The sequence below is a fragment of the Euprymna scolopes genome, chromosome 12 (genome assembly GCF_053919585.1).
Source record: "Euprymna scolopes isolate OS-2025 chromosome 12, ASM5391958v1, whole genome shotgun sequence".
Lineage (NCBI taxonomy): Eukaryota > Metazoa > Mollusca > Cephalopoda > Sepiida > Sepiolidae > Euprymna > Euprymna scolopes.
This window is the reverse complement of record NC_136493.1, coordinates 7744230-7765671: the sequence shown is the minus strand read 5'-3', so window position 1 is coordinate 7765671 and position 21442 is coordinate 7744230. Positions and strand designations below refer to the sequence as shown.

Below are 21442 nucleotides of genomic sequence, written 5' to 3'. Positions count from 1 at the left end.
ATAGAAGCGGGGGAGATAATTTAGTATTTACAGAGGTTAACGATATATATAGTAGCAAGTGGAATCACGCATTAAATTACGAAGATGCGGAAATGAAAAGGGCAAGCGGTCAAAAGTATAAAAACGTTTTTGATATCCGATTGAACTTAAAATATTTCGGCGTAAAAATTTGTTACGTCTAAGATCAAAATATAAGATTCTTATTCTAATGCAAGATTAGAAAACTTGCAGTGAACATTTATACAACAGTGAGAAATTTACACTATAAATTAAGACTTCGCCATTTTTAATCTAACGAGTTATGGATGCAATACAGCAGGACAAGCACGTAGTAGTTTTTCACGTACCAACACAAATATATATATATATATATATATATATATATATACACAAAATGAACAGAAGTGCTTGCATTTGACGTTAAAGTTTTATATCTTCCATTGACAACTTCGGAATTTGAGCAACCTCAAGAAAAACAGTGTGCGAGTATTTTTTGATGATTTCATAGCATGGGTAGCTAGGGTCCAAGAGCATAGAATTCAATTCCGCAGCCAACTCAATCAAATCAGATTCATTATACCCGCTGTGAAAAGTCAACATGGCGTCCCAACAGCTTCCAGTCATCTTAAGAGCAAGCCAGAGACAAGTGGCCGCTTTCAGGGACTCTTTCTCCTTGCAAAACTGATAATCGAGTAGGGTCATCTCAAGAACGTAGCGCGCCAAGGTCAGAGTTTTCGTGGTTTGCCTGGACACGTTACTATAGCGACGGAGAAAACGATAGGATAGTGGAAAACCGAGGTAGAAGTCGACGGAAGCCAAAATGCTCCGTTCCATCTTGAAGAGGCTGTCCAGGTCGTAGGCGTTGTCGCACACGTAGAGAAAGTCGTCGCTCGGCGGCAAAAAGGTCTCGTCAAATTTAGCGGCGATAAACATGGCCGCCGTACCCACAAGTTGCAAGATGGAGCGACGAACGGAGACTTTGGACAAGTATTTATCAAGCAGTTTCACGGCAAGGTAGAGGGTTTCGTGATGAAGTTCGAAATTGCCTTGGACTTCAACCATCCATTCTATTAATATGGAACGCATCTCCGGGGTTACATCGGTTTGTATTTCGGACATGTAATCAGGCACAAGTGATACAGCTTCACAAGTGTGGTAATAAGCGAATATATCTTTAGCATGTTCACTTGCCCAGATAGCATTCCCAGACAGATGTTCATCAAATTCGTACCAGTTAATGGTTTCTTCTGGAGAAGGTGGTAGTTGATCAGGTTTAGACGCAATCGCCACGGGTTCTAATGCAAGCGGAAGTTGCGCAATAGAAAGTTCCTGAAGTGGTTCGAGTAGAGTCGACGTATCGGTTTTGGGAGTAGGAAGTTCAGCTTTCTCATCCTTATCTTCGATAGGTTCATAAATAACTGGTTTCTTTTTTGAAGGATAAGATTCGGAAGGTTTGGGATTGTTGGTTAAGTCAGCGAACACTGCGCGTCGTTTCTGCTCTGGTTTAACGTTCAGTTCCGAAGAGGAACGCGCTCTCTTCACCCCCATCTGTTGGTTTCGCTTCGAGGCAAAACCGGAACGTTTTGGTCTGTTTTGAGCAATGCGCAGGGATTTCCTCATGGCGACACTTGCGTTGGATCTAAGATTTCTGCTTGGATTCATGGTTGCTCAATTAGTCGGAAAAGGGCTGCTTGATTTGTTTGAAAAATACCGGTGATTAAAATAGTCTTATTTTCACGAAGAGTTGCGAAATGTTTGCATATTTTACAAGCTTACGGCCTCGTCATTGGCTGAGACAAATGATCGAGCTGAACAAAAAATTAAATTTGTAAATTATTCATTCCGTGTTCGAATACTGGCAGCATCTAGGCCACATAATCATCATAAAATATATCCGGCATAATTACGTTCATATACGGATTCTTACTGGATTACCAAGTAAGCAACGTCGAGCCTGGTCAGTACTAGATGGGTGACCATTTTGGGAATAACAGATGCTGTTTGTCGAAGGATGACGACACCACTCTGCAACGCTTGTGAATAAATATTCCTTGGAAGTCAGTGTTAATGCCAAACTAAAATAGACAGACATAATCATAGTGTCAACTTGGATTTTATTACAATACTAGTCCAGATGCCTAGCGGTTCCCGGGTATTTGGAGGTGTATGTTGAGCAAAAAAAAAAAAAAAAAGTGGTAGTAACCGGGCAGACTCGAACCCGTATCGCCAAGGAGGAAAAGAACGTGAAAAAATAAGAAACGTCTTTGCTGTCGCGTCCATCGCCAAACCGAAAGTGACGTAGGTTTAAATTAAGGCTAGTCAATCAAAAAGATGAAATGACTTTTGAAAATATCGGCGAAAAAAAGCGATCCCTCCCTGTAGAAAAGTGCTTAGTTGAGGGTAAAGGAATTAATGTTTTTAGCTAATTTTTCGATATTTGTCGTCCGAAGGGTCTAGCTTCAAAGCAATACCAACCTCATGAAACTCCTTTGCTTCTGTTGAATGTTTAAGGCATACATACATGCATGCATTTAAACAGAAGTTGAGAGTTATATTATAGACAAGTCTGGGTGCCCGGCGTTTCCCGTGTGTTTGGAGGTGTGTGTGGAGAAAAAAGTGGTAGTAGGCAGGCAGGCGCGAACCCGTACCACGAAGGAGGAAAAGAACGTGAAGAAAGTGACGTGTTTGCTGTTTCGCTCATCGTCAAAGTGGAAGTGACGTAGGTTTAAATTAAAGCTAGACAATCGAAAAGAGGGGATGACTTTAGAAAATATCGGCGAAAAAATCGACCCCCCTGTAGCAAAAGTGCCTAGTTGAAGATGAAGGAATTAATGTTTTTGGCCAATTTTTCGATATTTGTCGTCCGAAGGGTCGAGATAAAAAATTATACCAATCTCGTGAAAATCCATCGCCTCTGTCGAAAATTTTAGGTATACATATATACACACATATATTTATACAGACATATATTTATACACACATATATATATACACACATATATTTATACAGACACATATTTATACAGACATATATTTATACATATATATATATATATACACACATATATTTATACAGACATATATCTATACAGACATATATTTATACGCACATATATTTATACAGACATATATTTATACAGAAATATATTTATACACACATATATATACACAGACATATATTTATACACACATATATTTATACAGACATATATTTATACACACATATATATACAGACATATATTTATACACACATATATTAATACAGAAATATATTTATACACACATATATATACACACATATATACACATATATTTATACATACATATATTTATACACACACATATTTATACAGACATATATATACACACATATATTTATACACGCATATATATACACACATATATATACACACATATGTATACACACATATATTTATACAGACATATATTTATACACACACATATATATATACAGACATATATTCATACACACATATATTTATACAGACATATATTTATACACATATATATATACACATATATATAGACATATATTTATACACACATATATTTATACACACACATATATATACACACATATATTTATACAGACATATGTTTATACAGACATATATTTATACACACATATATATATACAGACATATATTTATACACACATATATATATATATACAGACATATATTTATACACACATATATTTATACAGGCATATATTTATACAGACATATATTTATACACACATATATATACAGACATATATTTATACACACATATATTTATACAGACATATATATATATACACACATATATATATACAGACATATATCTATACAGACATATATTTATACACACATATATATATACACACATATATTTATACAGACATATATTTATACACATATGTATATATATACATACATATATTTATACACACATATATTTATACAGACATATATTTATACAGACATATAATTATACACACATATATATACACACATATATTTATACAGATATATATTTATACACACATATATATATACACACATATATTTATACATACATATATTTATACAGACATATATTTATACACACACATATATATACACACATATATTTATACACACATATATTTATACAGACATATATTTATACACATATATATATATATATATATACACATATATTTATACAGACAGGTGATAAGATTTATATTATAGAAGACATACTTGGGATTTTCTCTGTCTGTCTGTTTGTCTGTCTGTCTGTCTGTCTCTCTCTCTATATATATATATATAGTAAGTTATGAAAAAATATATGGCAATTAAGCTACACAGAATATTTCGCGTTTCATTCGTCATCTAATTCTCACGAGAGTTAAACGCGGAATATTCTGTGTAGCTTTATTGCCATATATATTTCGATAACTTACTACCTAGCTCTACTTATGTATTGGGCACTGTTGAAGTAAATACTGAAAATTTATGCATAAAATTATACCTTCGTATATTAATTCAGGTGTGTGTGTGTGTCTTGAAAGTTTTTCAACCTATAAAACCATATAAAGAATAAGCAAAACGAAAATTTTAATTCGAACTCATTCATTTGTAAGTCAATCTTTTGTTATCATTGCAGTAGTTTTATTCCAACAATTCATGCACTTACGCTAATCATTGTAGTGATCAGTAGTTGTTTACCATGAAGAACTATTTTGGAGATTTGAACGTATATATGAATTATTGAACACACACACACACACACACACACACACACACACACACACACACACATATATATATATATATATATATATATATATATATATATATATATATATATATATAGCTTTGGTCTGAAGTAATATTATACCCACATCGGTGTTATAGCAGTGTCAGAAATTTCGTGAAAATAGTGAATAATTCCACCCCATCTTTCCAAGCTTATAACTCCTCGAAAAATGTAATTCAAGCCCTAATTTTTTTTCAATTAAAGGAGCAAGGACCAAGGTTTTATTAAAAAAAAAACAACAAAAAAAAACCAATGTGTTTTTTTTTTAAAAGGTTTTAAACTTCGAACTTTACAGGTAAACTTCTAAAAAAGCGATTTTTTTTGTTTTAAATTTGAATATATTATTTATTGACCTTTTCTCTTCAATTTGTGATATATAAAACTCCACGACATAAATTAATTATTTACTTTTTAATAGACATTTCAAAATGAGAGGCGTGAATTATTCGACCCCCTGTCTTTCCAAGCTTATAACTCCTCGAAAAATGTAATTCAAGCCCTAATTTTTTTTTTCAATTAAAGGAGCAAGGACCAAGGTTTCATTAAAAAAAAAAGACAAAAAAAAAACAATGTGTTCTTATAAAATAAGGTTTTAAACTTCGGACTTTACAGGTAAATTTCTAAAAAAGGGATTTTTTTTTGTTTTAAATTTGAATATATTATTTATTGACCTTTTCTCTTCAATTTGTGATATATAAAACTCCACGACATAAATTAATTATTTACTTTTTAAGAGAAAGTTGAAAATGGGTGACACTTGGGGGGCGTGAATTAAAAAAAAACGTTTGTCTAAAATATTATATTCGGTTTATTGGAAAGAACATAAAATTTCACATTGACCCTGAAAATATCGTAAAAATAGAATCAATAGAAAAATTTTGATAGATTTTTAAAGTTTAAAAATTGAAAAGTTTAAAAATTGAAAAAAGTTCGGAAAATTCATTACTGTTTTTTTTAAAAAAAAATATTTTTATTACTTTTAAAACAACTGTAATAGTTTATTTTGGAAGTATAATCCATAAAGAAAATAAATAACCCACTTTTAACAGAGAAATTACGAGATTTTTATATTGTATTCGCAGTTTCGTGTTAGGGGTGTCAAAAATTCCTACAAAAATTCTGATACTGCTATCGCTGTTATTTCCCGATCTTACATCTTTAGGATTGTTTTTCTTTTTTCTGGTGGCAACTTCATAATTATCTATTTCATTGATAAGCTCTATTTATTTATTTTATTCCTCGCATTTTTATCCGCTCATTTGTTTCTCGTTTTCAATTTATTTATTTATAAAACATACGCCCACATGGTCAAATTAACAGTCAGTGAACAAATATACAGGCTTATTTATATGATTTAAATAAAGGTGGCATACTGGGAATGTCATTTTCCACTCTACTGCGGTGTCTGAAGTAATTACACAGGCAAGGGTTTCATATCTATATATAAACTTAATTTCAATGGTTGTCATTTTTTCATTTGGGTTGTTATTCTTTTCTTCTCAACTAGAACATAAATATATTTTTAAGTTTATATGCTTCCTTACAGAGATAGGTTTTCGAGACCACACGCGTGAACAGCTACATAATAACATATATCTATCTTGCTGGAGTATTCCGTTCCCAAAACTCTCTAGTTAGAATACTTAGTTATCGTTTGGGATTAATTATGTGGTTTGTTTCCTCATATATCGCTGCTTTAGTTCAGTATTGAACGGTAGTGTTTATGATGGTGTAATGAGAGGATGGCCCCTTCCTTAATTTAGCTAAGTTATTTATGCTAGCCTATTCTTCGATGCTTTTCGGTGAGTATAGTTGTTAATTTGTGGTGTATCGGACTACTTCGTATCCTTTCAACTTTAGATATTGTGAGTGAGGTGTTATGAATTGTAATATTACTACTATGAAGGGATCGCTATTCGGTTTTTACATCTTATTTAAAGCGTAGCCTCCAAAGTGTTTGCAACTTATAACCGATTCATCTTTTACATTTAGTAATTTATTACGGTCCTTAAAACTAATAATATCATGTTTCTCTGCTAAACATAACAGGGCGAAGTTATTGGACTACATGTTTTAGCCTTCCTAAGGATTTTCCATTCGACTAAAGGTATTTTGTCCAACTTCTAACTTGTACCGAGAGTGGAGTGTTCGTAGCATATGCTTTATTATTCATTGATAGTGTATGCCCGTCGAATCTGTTTTTAGATATCATTATTTATTATTTTTTTTTTTATTTCTAAAACAGTAATCTACGGACATGCATGTTTCGAGGTTGTTGAGGCGACAAAGTTTGGATAAAAATAATCACAAAAAAGTATCATTATTATTTTCTTTTTTACACAGTGATCACCACTTATCAAGGCCCGGAAGCCATTCAGGGATAAGGGTTATTGCAAGTACATTACGTTAGTGTGGAGATTTGATGAAGTGTTTACTTAAGGGGGCGGTTCATTAGGAATTTGTTAACGTTGGACTTGAAGACATCCAGGTTGTAGTCAGGTGGGAAGCAGGCAGACGGAACAGAGTTCCACAGGCGTGCAGTTCTAAGAAAGAAGCTTTGTTCATGGAATCTACGTTTTGATATAGGCACAGATAAAGAGTGGGGAAAATTTTTCACAGTAGATTCAGCTAGACGGGTGTTTTTCGTGAAAGATTGGCGAGGGGGGACCAGAGATTGGAGTTCAGATTTTACAAATACGTTGTTTATTCCAAAGATTAATTTTTCGCATTTATAATTTACATTTAATTTCGAGCATATGGCCATCGCGGTTTGTGCGTATATGGCGTAATCAAGAGATACAATTTTCACAAACTCTACGCATTCAATTAGACTGTATTTCGGCAATAACACATCGAATGTTGTCTTTCAAGTTGTCTGGTGCGTTTTAGTTTACTAGCGTAGACACTGGAATTTACAATTTAACCCCAAAGAAAATAATGTCATACGGTTAAATCGTATGAATAAGGTGGTTAGTTGACAGGTCCATTTTGTGAAATTATTCGTTGATCAAATGTTTCGCTCAGTAAATTAATCGTAAATTTGCACAATTTGGAAATGATGCTCAGCTGTCAGTCTCTTCATGATGAACTGACAAACTAGGCCGAACTCAATATAACCGATAATTGCCAAATCTTCTATTAAACAAAGTTTTCAGTTTAAAGTTGGATGCTTCTAGAAAACACCCTCTTCACATATATTTCATATTGGAAGTTTGTTTCCGATAGCATAGAGTTTATTTTTATGTATTAACTTGTTTCCTTGATGATGGTATTTTTTTGCACGGATAATATTACTAGACAAGTACTTATTTAGTCCGCAGGGTTGGAAAAAACGAAAGAATAGCATAACACAAAAATGAAAGCGTTGTATATTGTATGTTATCTATATTTTTTTACTTAACCAAATAAATCAGTTAATATTGCCAAATAAATTTATAAGATTTAACACTAAAAAATGAAATAATTATATGATAAATCTCTACTTATATATAAAGGTATTTTTTTTTGTGTGTGTTTGTGTGCGTGTGTGTGTGTGTGTGTGTGTGTGTGTGAGTTCGTTCCCTATGAACTCCAAAACGGCTGGGACAATTTTTATGAAATTTCACACAAATGTACTTTATGTGCCTGGTAGTGTATTTAGATAGGTTTGTGTTCGAAATACACTCGATAAGTATTAAAAATCGATAATCGAAAAAAAAATCCGATTGATTAGGAACAGTCCGATTTGGACCAAAGTTAACACCCTTATACAGTCTAACATCACAAGTGCGTTCGAGAAGTTTTGTCACTGCACAAGCATTAGGTTTCGGCATATAAAATCAACAGTAGGTTCTTTGATATGACAGGGATGCATTTGAAATGAATGTTTCTGTTTAGAGCACAATTGAACCATAATACTTGACATTTACATCTTAAACTTTAATTCAAGCTATTATATATATAAACGTGGCATAATGAAGAGCGCCCCTTATGGGGGAGCTGGGGATTTCAAATTAATGAACATTGTGCCTAACTTGTTTGTACTTGTGAGGTGCAGATGTGTTAAGCAGGTGCTTATATTTTGGGGTCAACGGACGCGACAGAACAGTTTAGCTGCATGCGTCTGGTTTCAACTAGTCTTTATAAAAATATGCTCCGCGAGGGTTAAACGTAAAAGTAAATTATATATATTTTTTAAAAATGCATTTGTTCACTATTTTTGTACACGCGTTCAATTTCAACATGCGTTCTCAGCCATTAATGCGACGGTGGAAATGCTACCTGTAACGATGCAATGAAGACTCAAGAAGCGATCCATGCCAGCCGGGTATAGCCGACGACATATCGACCCGTTGCGCTGATGTTTCCATGTGCCCATCGTTTGATATTGTTTATTCCCCCGGGAAGCTGGTTTTGTTCACAGGACGTTCCCCAACCAAGCAACTCTCCCGGGAAACGATAGTGTCTATAAAATCAATAGTAGGTTCTCTACAGTGCAACGTAGATTATAATGTATTGTGGAGTAAATCACTGTTGGGAGGCATGTGAAGCTTCATCACGGTGGTTCTCCACTAGAACAGGCAATCAATCGATTTGATTGAAAAAATATGGTCGATTTCAGCGATTTCAATAATAATCAAAGTATTGGAAGTTTAGAAAATTCGTCGATCCTCACTCAATCCCGTTCAACGTCGGGTCTCCCTGCTAGTTAAATTATACGATAGAAAAGAATCTTAGCTTATTGTGTAGATTTTCCATACTCTTGATTGGTCTTAAAGTCTGGTTCCAGTGATTAAATAAAAAACAGAAAATATTACGACGAGAAGCATAATAGTCGCAAGTTTGAATTGTTTTTACAATAAAGCTCCTCATGATGCGATGATTTATAGCAAAATTAGTTTAAATTTTTTATTTGAATTAATATTTTTTTAAATAAATATACATTTATGAAGGGAAAAAGTTAAATTTTCTTTATATGTTCTTACATCTAGAGATCTCTGCTATGTAGGGGTGGGATTTTGCTGCTTGTCGGGTTTGTCGTGGATATTTACGTCGAGGGGGTACAAGTGCTTGCAGTTCGTCGGAGCATTCACCATTAAACTACTTGTAGAACAGGCAGAGGGACGCAACATTTCGTCGATGAGACAGAGGTTGAAGCTTAGATGACAGTTCAGGATCTATCAGATTGGCAACTCTTTTTAAAATCCTGTCCAGGAGTGAGAGATTAGTAGCAGATGCACCAGCCCAAATGTGACAACAATACTCCATACATGGACGAATGATGATGTAAGAAAGCCTTCCACTCCAATAGTTTCTTCCCCAGAACTGGCTAGACTTTGGAACTCCCTTCTGGGATTCTGCTTTCCCAACTGTACTGACATGCAGAAGTTCAAGTATAATATGAACAGGCATCTTGCTGCTCATCTCCTTACATTAATATTCCTGCAACTTATGTCCCTAATAGTAGCCCCCTACATCAATGTGCCTTGTTTGGGGTGAAAATTGAATAAAAAATGTATATTTTTAAAAATAATTCCTATTTTTTAATGAATTGGGAAAATCTCCCAAAATATTTATTCAATGACAACATAATTCAACATAAATATGGTTAAATTGGCTTAAATATTGTTATTGGATTAAAATTTTATATTGGTAGCCACCCCCATCCTACAGATTCTAACGATAGACTATTCCTGACGTCATTTCTGGTAAGCAGGTTCTGTTTTCCAAGACTCAGAGAGAGAAAGTCGTAACATTACTTGTCCTTCAGTTGAGCGGAATTTCCACTCAACTGACGCTCTTGTCTGTATTTTTGTTTAATATATTATTTATTTCCCTTTTTCGAATTTTCTTGTTATTCTTTCCAATATTCATACCATAACAAACTTTAAAATTCAATTTAATAAAATTGCTTAAAAAGTTTAACCTCTATTTTATCTGACAAACATTAAAAATGTCTTCGTGGATATATTAGAATATTTTAACGAATGTCATGTTAGCTTGGCAGGACGAGAACAGGCTCGAAGTGTACACTCGAATAATGCAATGGAGAAGCGTTCGTAGATCCAAATCATTATGTTCCCCAGTATGGCTTTCCACTGATAGCCACTGGCGTTTGATGAAATCCTACGTGGCAAAACACACATGACGAGTGGTTAGAATACAAATCCGCCTAAAAGACTGACGTATTTCAATCGCTTGCGACCCTCCTCTGACGCTGCTACACGTGCAGGGGTTTTCACCGATTCCTTTATTGACAAGGACGCAAAAGTGTAGACAACTATTACACTCCAAATTAGCGACGCATGGTTTAAGACGAGGAACATCATTAACATAAGGTTAACGGGTTCAATAATCGATGGGATCGATATCTAGAGCCTGTAGCATGATATCGTCGACAATGCTGTGTCTGGTGGAATCTGCGGCTGCTGCTTCTACATGATAGAGTGTGCAATTGATAGGTGTAAGCTGAATAACTACAACAGCACTTATACGCAAGGCGACAGCAAATCCGAGGCAATCGTCATCGACTAGGTTTTCGACGACAGCCATACACTGTTGTGTGACGAGCTTGCAACGTGAAAACCAACCTAAACAACATTGGCTGCAGAACGTTTTTAGAGATTCAGATCTACACCTTTTGTCGATCAAATTAAAAAAAATAGGTGAAAAGATAACGTACGTAATGAAGCCATCGACACGTATGAAAATGACCAAGCCGTAGCGTTAGCGTGACGTCACGGAACTTAATCGATATATAGACATCGGCATTGGAGTAAAAGGAAGAAAAAATAGGGGAGAGAAAGCGCGTGTCGGCGCGAAAGGCACTATGAACAAAATGCAGAACTTTGCAAGATGTTGGGCGACCGTTAACCGTTGAACGAATTGCACACATGGTTATAGCTGCAGACAACCCCCCCCCCCAAAAAAAAACCCTGTTAATTGATCCAGAGACGAAAAAGCAGGAATGCGACCATATTCTGTTGGCTTTGAAAATACATGTCAGGGGCTTCGCGTCGAAACGACCGGCAATAAACATCTTTTCTTTCAACAGGAAAAAACTCGCGTCGAATGTTTTCTTTGTTTCTTTGCGAGACTTTTAAACACAACGTCAGTTCTGAGTAAAATTTAACAAACATGCCAAATTCAACCTTATTGTGTCACAATTTTTTTGTCTCTCTGCCCAAAAATGATGAAGCTAGTCTTCTACAAATCGGTGAACCAGTCATGAACTATATGTTCGAAAGAAATGTGAATATTTTGCGTATAATATTCTCAACCAGGTTCTGGCTGGCACAAACGGTTAAATAAAAATAGATTATAGAAAACTACAACCTACTGCCTTTTTCACTGTTCAGTATTTTTGGACATTTCAGAAGCATGTTTTAGTACATTTCTTGTCTTTCTTTTTTCCATTAGGGAGTGAGAGAATTTTCGGAGTACCTACATCCTTGTTAATTTGTTACGTAGAGCGTAAATCTAATTTAAGTGCTTTCATTTGTTTGAAATACGTACATAACTTAAGAAACATTGCATTAGTTAAGATGTTGAAGTCCTTGTCGACATGTTTTTTTTTCACCCACGTTCACCTCAAATAAGGCATATCGCCACACGGACGTAAGAGGCTACTATTTGGGACCATGGCTAGGGAAAGTGAACAAGGTGTTGGTTTACGTTACATTTAAACTTCTGCATATCAGTGCAGTCAGAGAAGCAGGCAACAGGAATGGAAAAAACTATTAGAATAGAAAGCTTTCTGGCATTTAGGGACCTCAACAGTGGAGAGGTGTGATTTTGTTGTTAAGTGGGTTTGTCGGGGATGTGTATGTCGAGGGCGCACAAATGCAATGAGCTTAATCAGAGCACATTCCGTTAAAACATTTGTAAAACAGGTACAAGAATGCAACATTGTGCGATGGGACAGGGATTGGAGCCTAGTTGATAAAGCGGGACCTATTAGATTGGAGACTCTTTTTTGGAACCTATCCAAGAGGGAGAGACTAATGGTATATGCACCAGCCCGGATTTGGCAACAATACTCTATGCATGGGTGAATACAGGAGTTCGCGCATAATGGCGCGAAAAGTTTACATTTTATATTAAAAACAAGTCTCACTGAAGATCACATCTTTGGAAAAGTATACACGTCATCGCAAAGTATAACCGAGGAACATATGTTAAATAACAACAAAAGCATACGTGGATCTAAATAATAGAAATGACTAATCGTCATCTAATAAATATTGTTTTCAACAATGACACAAAATGGCAACACTGAGTTGCGTCGAAAAGCACATTAATTAAGCACATACTGTGTTAAAATGGACGAATCTAGTGGAATTTATCCCCCCTTTCACCAAAGAAAGATGTAACGCAAAGCTGAAAGGTGAGGATAAAAAAGCACCAGATGTAGTGCACTCGGACCTCACAAAAATTCTCGATCAACACCGTCAGTATTCCCTGTGTGGGGCGCCTTAAGCGATTCGCAATGACCTAACCCCTTTTTAAAAAGAAGGCAAAGTCTAGAAGAATGCACCTCTTGGACTGCACAGAACTATATCTCAGTTTTACAGGTCAGGCATCGCAGTAATATCAAACTGCTCGTCGAGGACGTACCCTCAACTGGTAAAAGGCGGGCGGCCAAAAGAGAATACATATAGCATGCCAAATATTCTTTTCCAAAAACAAACAAACAAGACAAAAATACGGAGATTCTTCGTGAAACAAGATGTAAAATCACACCACAAAAAGTATGGAATACTTTTACTGCAATGTTGTAAATTGGAATATGCCAAACGGGATTTAAGTGCTCGGTATATTTTTGTTTTTTTATCTAGCGATGAGTGTTTAATAATGGGCGCGTGCGATTTTGTTATTTGAGGAAAACGAAAGGTGTAAATGGAGTTAGTGCACTCGGATATCAGCTTGACCTCCTATCTGCTAGAAACAGATCTAAGGGGAAAGAAAGAGGGAGACGGAGGGGAAAGAAAGAAGAAGAGGGGAGGGAGAGAAGTTATCAGTTCGCCTGGGAACATAATGTGAAGTTGTATTTTCTTTTAGATATGTATCATTAAGCAAATAATAATCGACTTCTCTATCTCTCCCTCCTCTGCTTCACTGGCCAGTGGTTTGAAACAACAGCAAAGCAAATAAACCTCTTCCTGTCTTCATTTCGTTGCTCTGTCTTGTTTTTATTTTCAGGATATGAGATGCCTTCAATAAGTTTCCAGACTTTTTTTTCGTATGGGCACTTTTATTAATAGTACACATGAGACTCTAGTCCCCTTCGAAGTAATCTCCTCCGACTGCAATGCACAATCTCTTTCATCTCCTCAGTTGCCTCATAACGACAGTCCCTAATGTTTTACTTGAGCTTAGTAAATAACCAAAAGTCACATGGAGAAAGATCTGTACTATAGGGAGGGTGAGGAATTGTCTTAATGCCCATCTTAGCCAAATTATCCGTGACCATGATGGAGCACACTTGAGACAAACTTTGCGCAAATCTCCCGCATCTTCTTTTCGTCGTGAATAATTGCGTGTGCAGTTCCCACACTGACATCAAACTGTGCATTTATTGTCTCTATGAAATTCTTTATTTGGCCAATCAACTCTGGTGTTTTGACTTCCTTACTCCTCCCACACATCTCATCATCCCTCACCTGCCTTTCTTGAATCTCTTATACCACTCAAAAACCGATGCTCGATTCATGCAAGATGGTTCACTATCAGTCTGAAGCATTCCATATATTTCTGTGACATTTTTTCCAAGTTTAAAATAGAATTTTATTGCATAACGTTTTTCTAAGGTGCCTCACATCCAGATTGCATTTTTGAAACTCACCAGCTGTGATAATCAAGCTTTAGTAGGGTGTAATACAATTCCTGCTGTAACTGTTCATTTGAACCTGAAATCATAACAATTGGTCAGTCATCTCATAAGATGTATAGCAATAACATACTGAATTTTCAAAGGTATACTACAATTTTAAATGCTTGTACAAAAAAGTCTGGACACTTATTGAAGGCACCTCGTATGAACGAATTTGTTTGGAGGTGGTGTCCTCAGTTGGACATGATCATGTTAATAGCGAACTGCTAGATAAGTATGTAATTTTATTTCTGGTAGGTTAGACACAAGATCAGGTGTGGATTTGATGAAAGAATTTTAATAGAACGAACTGGATTCGAACTTTGTACTCCACTGATTTCAATTCGTGCCTCGGTTTTTAGCCAACAAGGTATGCTATGAACGTTCATGCATTTTAATTGATTGTGACTTGTGAGATATGAAACCTTTCCTCAGATGAAAGCTATATCTGAACAAAGGGGAGGAGAGCGCGCAAGTATTAGTCTGTATCGTGTGCCGCATTTTACGTAGGTGTCGTCTGTGAAAGGCAGTGTGTGTATCGCTAGTTGCCCGCCCGACCGCCCGTCCGCCCGAGTCGCCAAAACTAATCATCGTAAAAGAAACGGATTCCGGACAGCGTGCTCTCCGGATAATTCTTTGGAGTGACGTCATCATCAACTTTTTATAGACACTACTACTACTACTACTACTACTACTACTGTTTGATAAATCACGAAAGAACATATTTGAACAGAAAAAGTGACTTACTCTTCAACTCCGTCATAATCACCACCAATCCCCACGTAATCAACTCCAACAAGATTTTTTATATGATCAATATGATCTGAAAATAAAAATGAAGATTATGTATTAAACCAATCGATATTATTATTATTATTATTATTATTATTATTATTATTATTATTATTATTATTATTATTATTATATAAATATTATATTTATATAATAATAATAATAATAATAATAATATATATATTATTATTATATAATAATAATAATAATAATAATAATAATAATAATAATATATATATATATATATATATATATATATATGGAGAGAGAGAGAGAGAGAAAGAGAGAGAGAGAGAGAGAGAGAGGGTTTCGGGGTCGCTGAAAACGAAAATAACCTTTAGAATTACGGCAAACAAGTAGTTTCTAAGATATAAAGAAATTTTAGTTTTAAAAAAAAGTGGGGGGGTCACTTTTCTATAATAATTTAAGGTAAAATGAGCACCCACATTTTTTCGGGGGGGGGGGGACTTTCTTTCCACCCTCAGAAAATCTTTTAAAATTACCACTAACGTTTAAAATGCCAAGAAACAAGTAGTTTCCAAGATATGAAGAAATGCAGTCACTTTATGGTCACTTTTTTTGAGGAGGGGGGATATTCAATTATTGAACTTGTATAGTTTTTTAACAGGTGCTTATGCAGTTTAATTAACTGTTTTAACGTAAATAACGCGCAGACATTAACCGAACAGAAGAACTGTTTAATATTTTACAAAAGTTCTGTTTACATTTGGTGCGAGGCGGTGGAGGGGTGGGGGTGTTGTGGCTCCCTTCCCAAGAAAGGGTGACCATAAAGTGACTGCATTTCTTCATATCTTGGAAACTACTTGTTTCTTGGAATTTTAAAAGTTAGTGGTAATTACTTTCTCTTATATTTAAAACGAGAAAAAAAAGTCTCCAATGAAATGGAACATTTCCCAAATTATATTTGCATATTATCTGAACTCAAAAACACGCGGCTTTTTTTCTCCTTCTTCTAAAGTATGCATTACTTCTAGCTAAAGTTAATAGATAACCGTAAAGGTATTACTTCTTAACCAGCTTATGGGGTGGTCGAACATTCTGGCATTAGATAAATAATTCAATGTTGAAGTTAAAAGAAATAAATAAAAATACAAAACTCACCAAGTCCCCACCCCGACCACCCAATATACCCTTTAAATATCAGCATAAAAGCAGACTGACTGGCCGGAATTCGTCCTATTTAAGCTATCGACCCCAAGCTGAGTCGAACCCTACGGTCCCAAAAGCTAAGAAACTTTTCTGTTCGTAACTACTAATCTAAAAACATGTTTAGTTTTTTTTCATTTTTCATTTTTTTCTTTTTCCATATCACAGGTTTGACTTTAATTCTGAATATTTGTCTTGTTTTCTTATCTTTCTCCTAAATCTTTTTTGTCAAAAATACTATTATTAACCAATACTTTCTCTTATATTTAAAACGAGAAAAAAAAGTCTCCCATGAAATTGAACATTTCCCAAATTATATTTGCATATTATCTGAACTCAAAAACACGCGGCTTTTTTTTTGTCTTTTCCTAAAGTATGCATTACTTCTAGCTAAAGTTAATACAATTGTTACGGCTTTACCTTTATCATGTGCCGCACAAAACAAAAAAAATTCTTGTCTTTTTTCTCTCTTATTTTCCCTCTCTGTCCTGCCCCAACCAAGTCTACCGACCTGCTCCACAACCCCCAAAACCTCAAAAATCATGACAAATCTCCAAAAAAGAAACACGAATAAACCTAGAACCCCATCCTCCAACGTAGACCCCTACTACTAGGTCTCCTTCTCCAACATCAGGGGTATACGTTCCAACCTTCCAGAGATTGAAACACAATTACAGGAGACGAAACCGGACATATTCTTTCTAAGTGAAACTGGCATAGGGCCAACCACTTCTCTAGACGAATTCATAATTAAAGGATACTCCAACTTAACATCTAAATCTGACTCCCAAGATCACCATGGGCATGGAATATGTCCCTACATCAAAGATGGCTTTTCATGTGGTAGGGATATCTCCAGAGAAGACCCTAATTTACCTTATATGTGCTTCCGAATTGCACTAGCTAACACCACTGTTTTATATTTGCCCTCTATCGCCCCCACAACAGTGGGGTTACTATCTTTAAGATAATATCTGAGAAAATTGACCACATCATGTCTGCTCATCCTTCGGCTAACATTCACATTTGCGGTGACTTCAATGTCCATAATGTGGAATGGTTGACCCACTCAAATAAAACCGATGACGAGGGGAGGTTTTGTCATGATTTTGCAATTGCCTATGACCTCACTCAGATGGTTCATGAACCCACTCGTGTGCCCGATACACCCGGTCAATATGCAAGCCTTCTAGACCTTTTCCTCACAACATCCCCAGAGCTGTGTTCATGTTCCGTGCTATCTCCTCTGGTATCCTCTGACCACTCTGTCGTAACAGTTAAGATAAAAATGAAATGTTATAAGTCTTCAGACGTACCTCTCCACTGTACTGTATATCGATACTCTATGGCCGACTGGGACAGCTTCCGTACATTCATATCTAACCTACCTCTGCATCCCATGTTTAAAAAGGATATGTCCTCTATAGTATCAGACCTGACCAAATGGTTAATTGTAGGCATAGATCGATTCATACCATCCAAAAAATTCCAACAAAAACCTAACAGCCAGCCATGGTTCTCCCCTGAATGTGCTGCTGCCATCACGCACAGAAATCACTTTTTCCATAGCTACTAACGTAATAGATGTACTGAGACTAAAGCTACTTTAAGACTGCCAACAACCACTGTAAAAGAGTAATAAAAAATGCAAGAGAGCTATATGCTCAGTCTGTTAAATCCAAAGTAGCTGAGCAGCGGCTTGGTTCCCACCAGTTCTGGCAAATAGCAAACAGGATCTTGAACAGAAGCGTGCGTTCTATCCCAACTATCATCAATGGACCTGAGGTCATCTCCTCAGCATCAGACAAGGCCAGACTATTTGCCAAGAACTTTGCAGCTAATTCTACCCTATGCAACAAAGGCCATCAACTCCCCGTATTTCCTCCTATAACAGACAACATGCTATGCAACATACAAATATCTGTGCGTGAGGTCGCCAAGCTAATCAAGAACCTTGCTTCCAGTAAAGCAACTGGCCCTGACGGCATTCTAGTTATAGTGCTGAAAAAGTATTCTGTAGTGATGTGGAAATGAGTGCTAGAATTCCTAAACATGTAACAGAGGAAAATACTCTTCAGATTTTGATGGAAAACATGAAAAAATGGACATCGGAGAACAGGAAATGAAAACTTCTAATATAAGTTCTTTATTAAAATTAATCTTATCATTTTTGTTATTAGCGCAAGATGAATGATTTAAATATTTTAATGCCATTAAGTTCATATATGAACAAATTAACATAATGACAATGAATAAGGTTAATTATTCGAGTGAAATGATGGTATTTTCTTCCTAGAGGATACAGACTGTTAAGAGACACTAAAAATGTTATTTTACCATGCTATTCACCATTCGAAGATTAACCTTATCAACTTCTATGAATCCTGTCATTGAACAACACGATAACAATTTTCTCATGTATATTAAAAGTAAGTTCAAGTTACTAATGCAGAATGACATCACAGTATATTTACTTGTTGATGAAATACATCTCAAACCTTATCTTGATTATAAAGGTGATGATATTGTTGGCTTAGCTAACAACAGCAATGAACCTGCCACAAGTGCATCTGATTTTATGCTTAGCAGTGTATTTTCACAATATAAGGATGTTGTGCATGTTATGCCAACTAAATATCTTCTAGCTGAGAACTTATTTGACATAATTAAATGTGTAATAATTGGCTTAGAAGATATAGGGTTTTAGGTATTATTTGTTATAACAGATAATAATGCAATAAATAAAAAAGCTATGTCTTTCTTTTGTAGCCCATCAAAGCTTCCAATTGTATATTCCCATCCAGTTTCTTCTTATTCGACTCAGTGCATATATTAAAATGCATTAGAAACAATTGGGTTGGCCAAAAAGATGAACGTAAATGCATGATGTTCCCAAAGTTTTGTTATAATAGAAATCATGAATTAGATAACATCCAAAGTGCTCCATTTTCTAGTTTACATAAACTTTATGCCCTAGAATATCAATCACTTGTGAGATATTGCTATAAGTTGACTTCAAAAGCTCTTTCTCCGACTACTTTTGAAAGGCAAAATGTTAATTTGGTTTTGCAAATTTTCAACGAATATACTATTCAAGGTTTGCTAACCTTAGGAAAACAGGAATGCTTGCCAAATTATACAGAAATCGCAGAATACATTCAAATATGTTATATTTGGTGGACAATACTGAATGTGAAAACACCATATAAAGGTTGTCGACTTCGTAATAAATATGCTAATCCACTTAGTGGTAATTATAGTTTCCTAAATGTGTTCTGTGACTGGTTAGAAACTTGAGATAGCATTCCTGGAAGAACTAGTAAGTTAACAAAGGAAACATATACTGATTTGCACCATAGTACTTACGCAATTTTAGAATTGTCTAAATATTGTATAAATGTACTGAACATGGTGTATATATTACCAGGAAAGTTTCAGACATATAACCTTGAGTTTGGCCAGTATCGACAACTTAGTGGAGATCAGTATAATATATCGATACGTCAGGTGTATGAATGTGAAAAAAACCCTCAGAATGTTGTCAGTTTTAAAATTGAGCTTACCAATTAATATTCGAACTATTGAATTGAAAAATTTAAAAGAAACTGGGATGAAATGACAAGGGAGCAAGAGTTACATGTTTATAAATTTAACATAGATGTAACAGAAGATGATGTTAATCAATGCAAGGAAGTACTTCCTGTTATATTATACTTAGCAGGTTATTGCTGTCATGCAGTTTTCAAAAACCTGAAATGCTGCAAAAATTTAATATCCTGGAGAGAGGCTGTTGAAGAAATAGCTGAATTAAACAGCTACTTTCAAGGGTATTAACAGAGGTTCTCTGCTATACCCAAATGATATAACTAATAATTTTGTCTGATATAATTATATAGTTATAAACAAACTTACAAAATGCGATTCTTTTTTACATCCATTTTTGTACATAACTTTAAATATTTTGGCTGATCAAAATCGATTATTTCTCTTGTGATGAGGGTCACACTATGCAGCAAATTGAAAAAATGCTGATATGGAATTCATCGAATTCCCTATTAAACAATTTTTGTCGCAAATATTAGTAAAAAATAATATCAGAAAAAGAAAAAATTCAAACTTTTAATTAAATTCTACAACAGATTTTTTAAAAGTTTTAATATTCAATGTTTGAAATATTTCTGCCTTAGTAACTTTGTTTATACTAACATTTGTTTGAATTTAATTTTTAACTTATTGTTTGTTATTCAGTTAAACTAATTAATTGTTCGTTATTCAGTTAAACTAATTTATTGTTCGTTTTTCTATATATATATATATATATATATATATATATATATATATATATATATATATATATATATATATATATATATATATTAGCTGGCCGCCCGGCCTTGCCCGGTCGTGCAATATGTTTAAACATCATATTTTACTTTATGCATATGTATGTATTACTATAGAATCAATCCTGTGTTGATTATTATATATTACGAGGAATATTTGCTGAATGGACTAATTCGCAAAAGAAAAAAAGTTTAAAAAAAATAATGATAATTTCGTTTATCAAATTCCCCTATGTTTGTTTAGATTATCACGTCAGCTCATATTTAGACCTAGCGATGAATGCCCTGGAAAGTCACTTCTGATTAATGTTTCGTTTTAAAATATGCAAACGAAGAAATAATTTGAGGCAATTTTAAATAGCGCTCTTTCTTTTATAGTAAATTGAATTTATTAATAAGAAACAATTTAAATAAAACGATGAGTTACACCAGGGCTTCAATAGAGGACCATTCGATCCGTAGTCGTACGCTCTCCCACTGAGC

General features: G+C 34.8%; 2 protein-coding genes across 3 annotated transcripts in view; both read right to left on the bottom strand.

Annotated features, from left to right (window-relative positions):
* LOC145291160 (dipeptidase 1-like) overlaps positions 1 to 21442 on the bottom strand; it is a 227126-nt gene that overhangs the window by 65838 nt on the left and 139846 nt on the right. For both annotated transcript variants that reach the window (XM_080136687.1, XM_080136686.1), the window contains exon 9: positions 15405 to 15480. In XM_080136687.1, coding sequence (XP_079992813.1) covers positions 15405 to 15480 — 76 coding nt within the window. The remainder of the gene's footprint in view (positions 1 to 15404; positions 15481 to 21442) is intronic.
* Positions 279 to 1704, bottom strand: LOC145291161 (G2/mitotic-specific cyclin-B3-like). Its single transcript, XM_080136689.1, has one exon. It carries the CDS (start codon positions 1660 to 1662, stop codon positions 421 to 423), a length of 1242 nt encoding a protein of 413 aa, XP_079992815.1. The 5' UTR covers positions 1663 to 1704; the 3' UTR covers positions 279 to 420.

What these genes read in the sequence shown, in the direction of transcription:
- LOC145291161 (XM_080136689.1), bottom strand. Translation starts at nt 1,662, where the DNA reads ATGAATCCAAGCAGAAATCTTAGATCCAACGCAAGTGTCGCCATGAGG.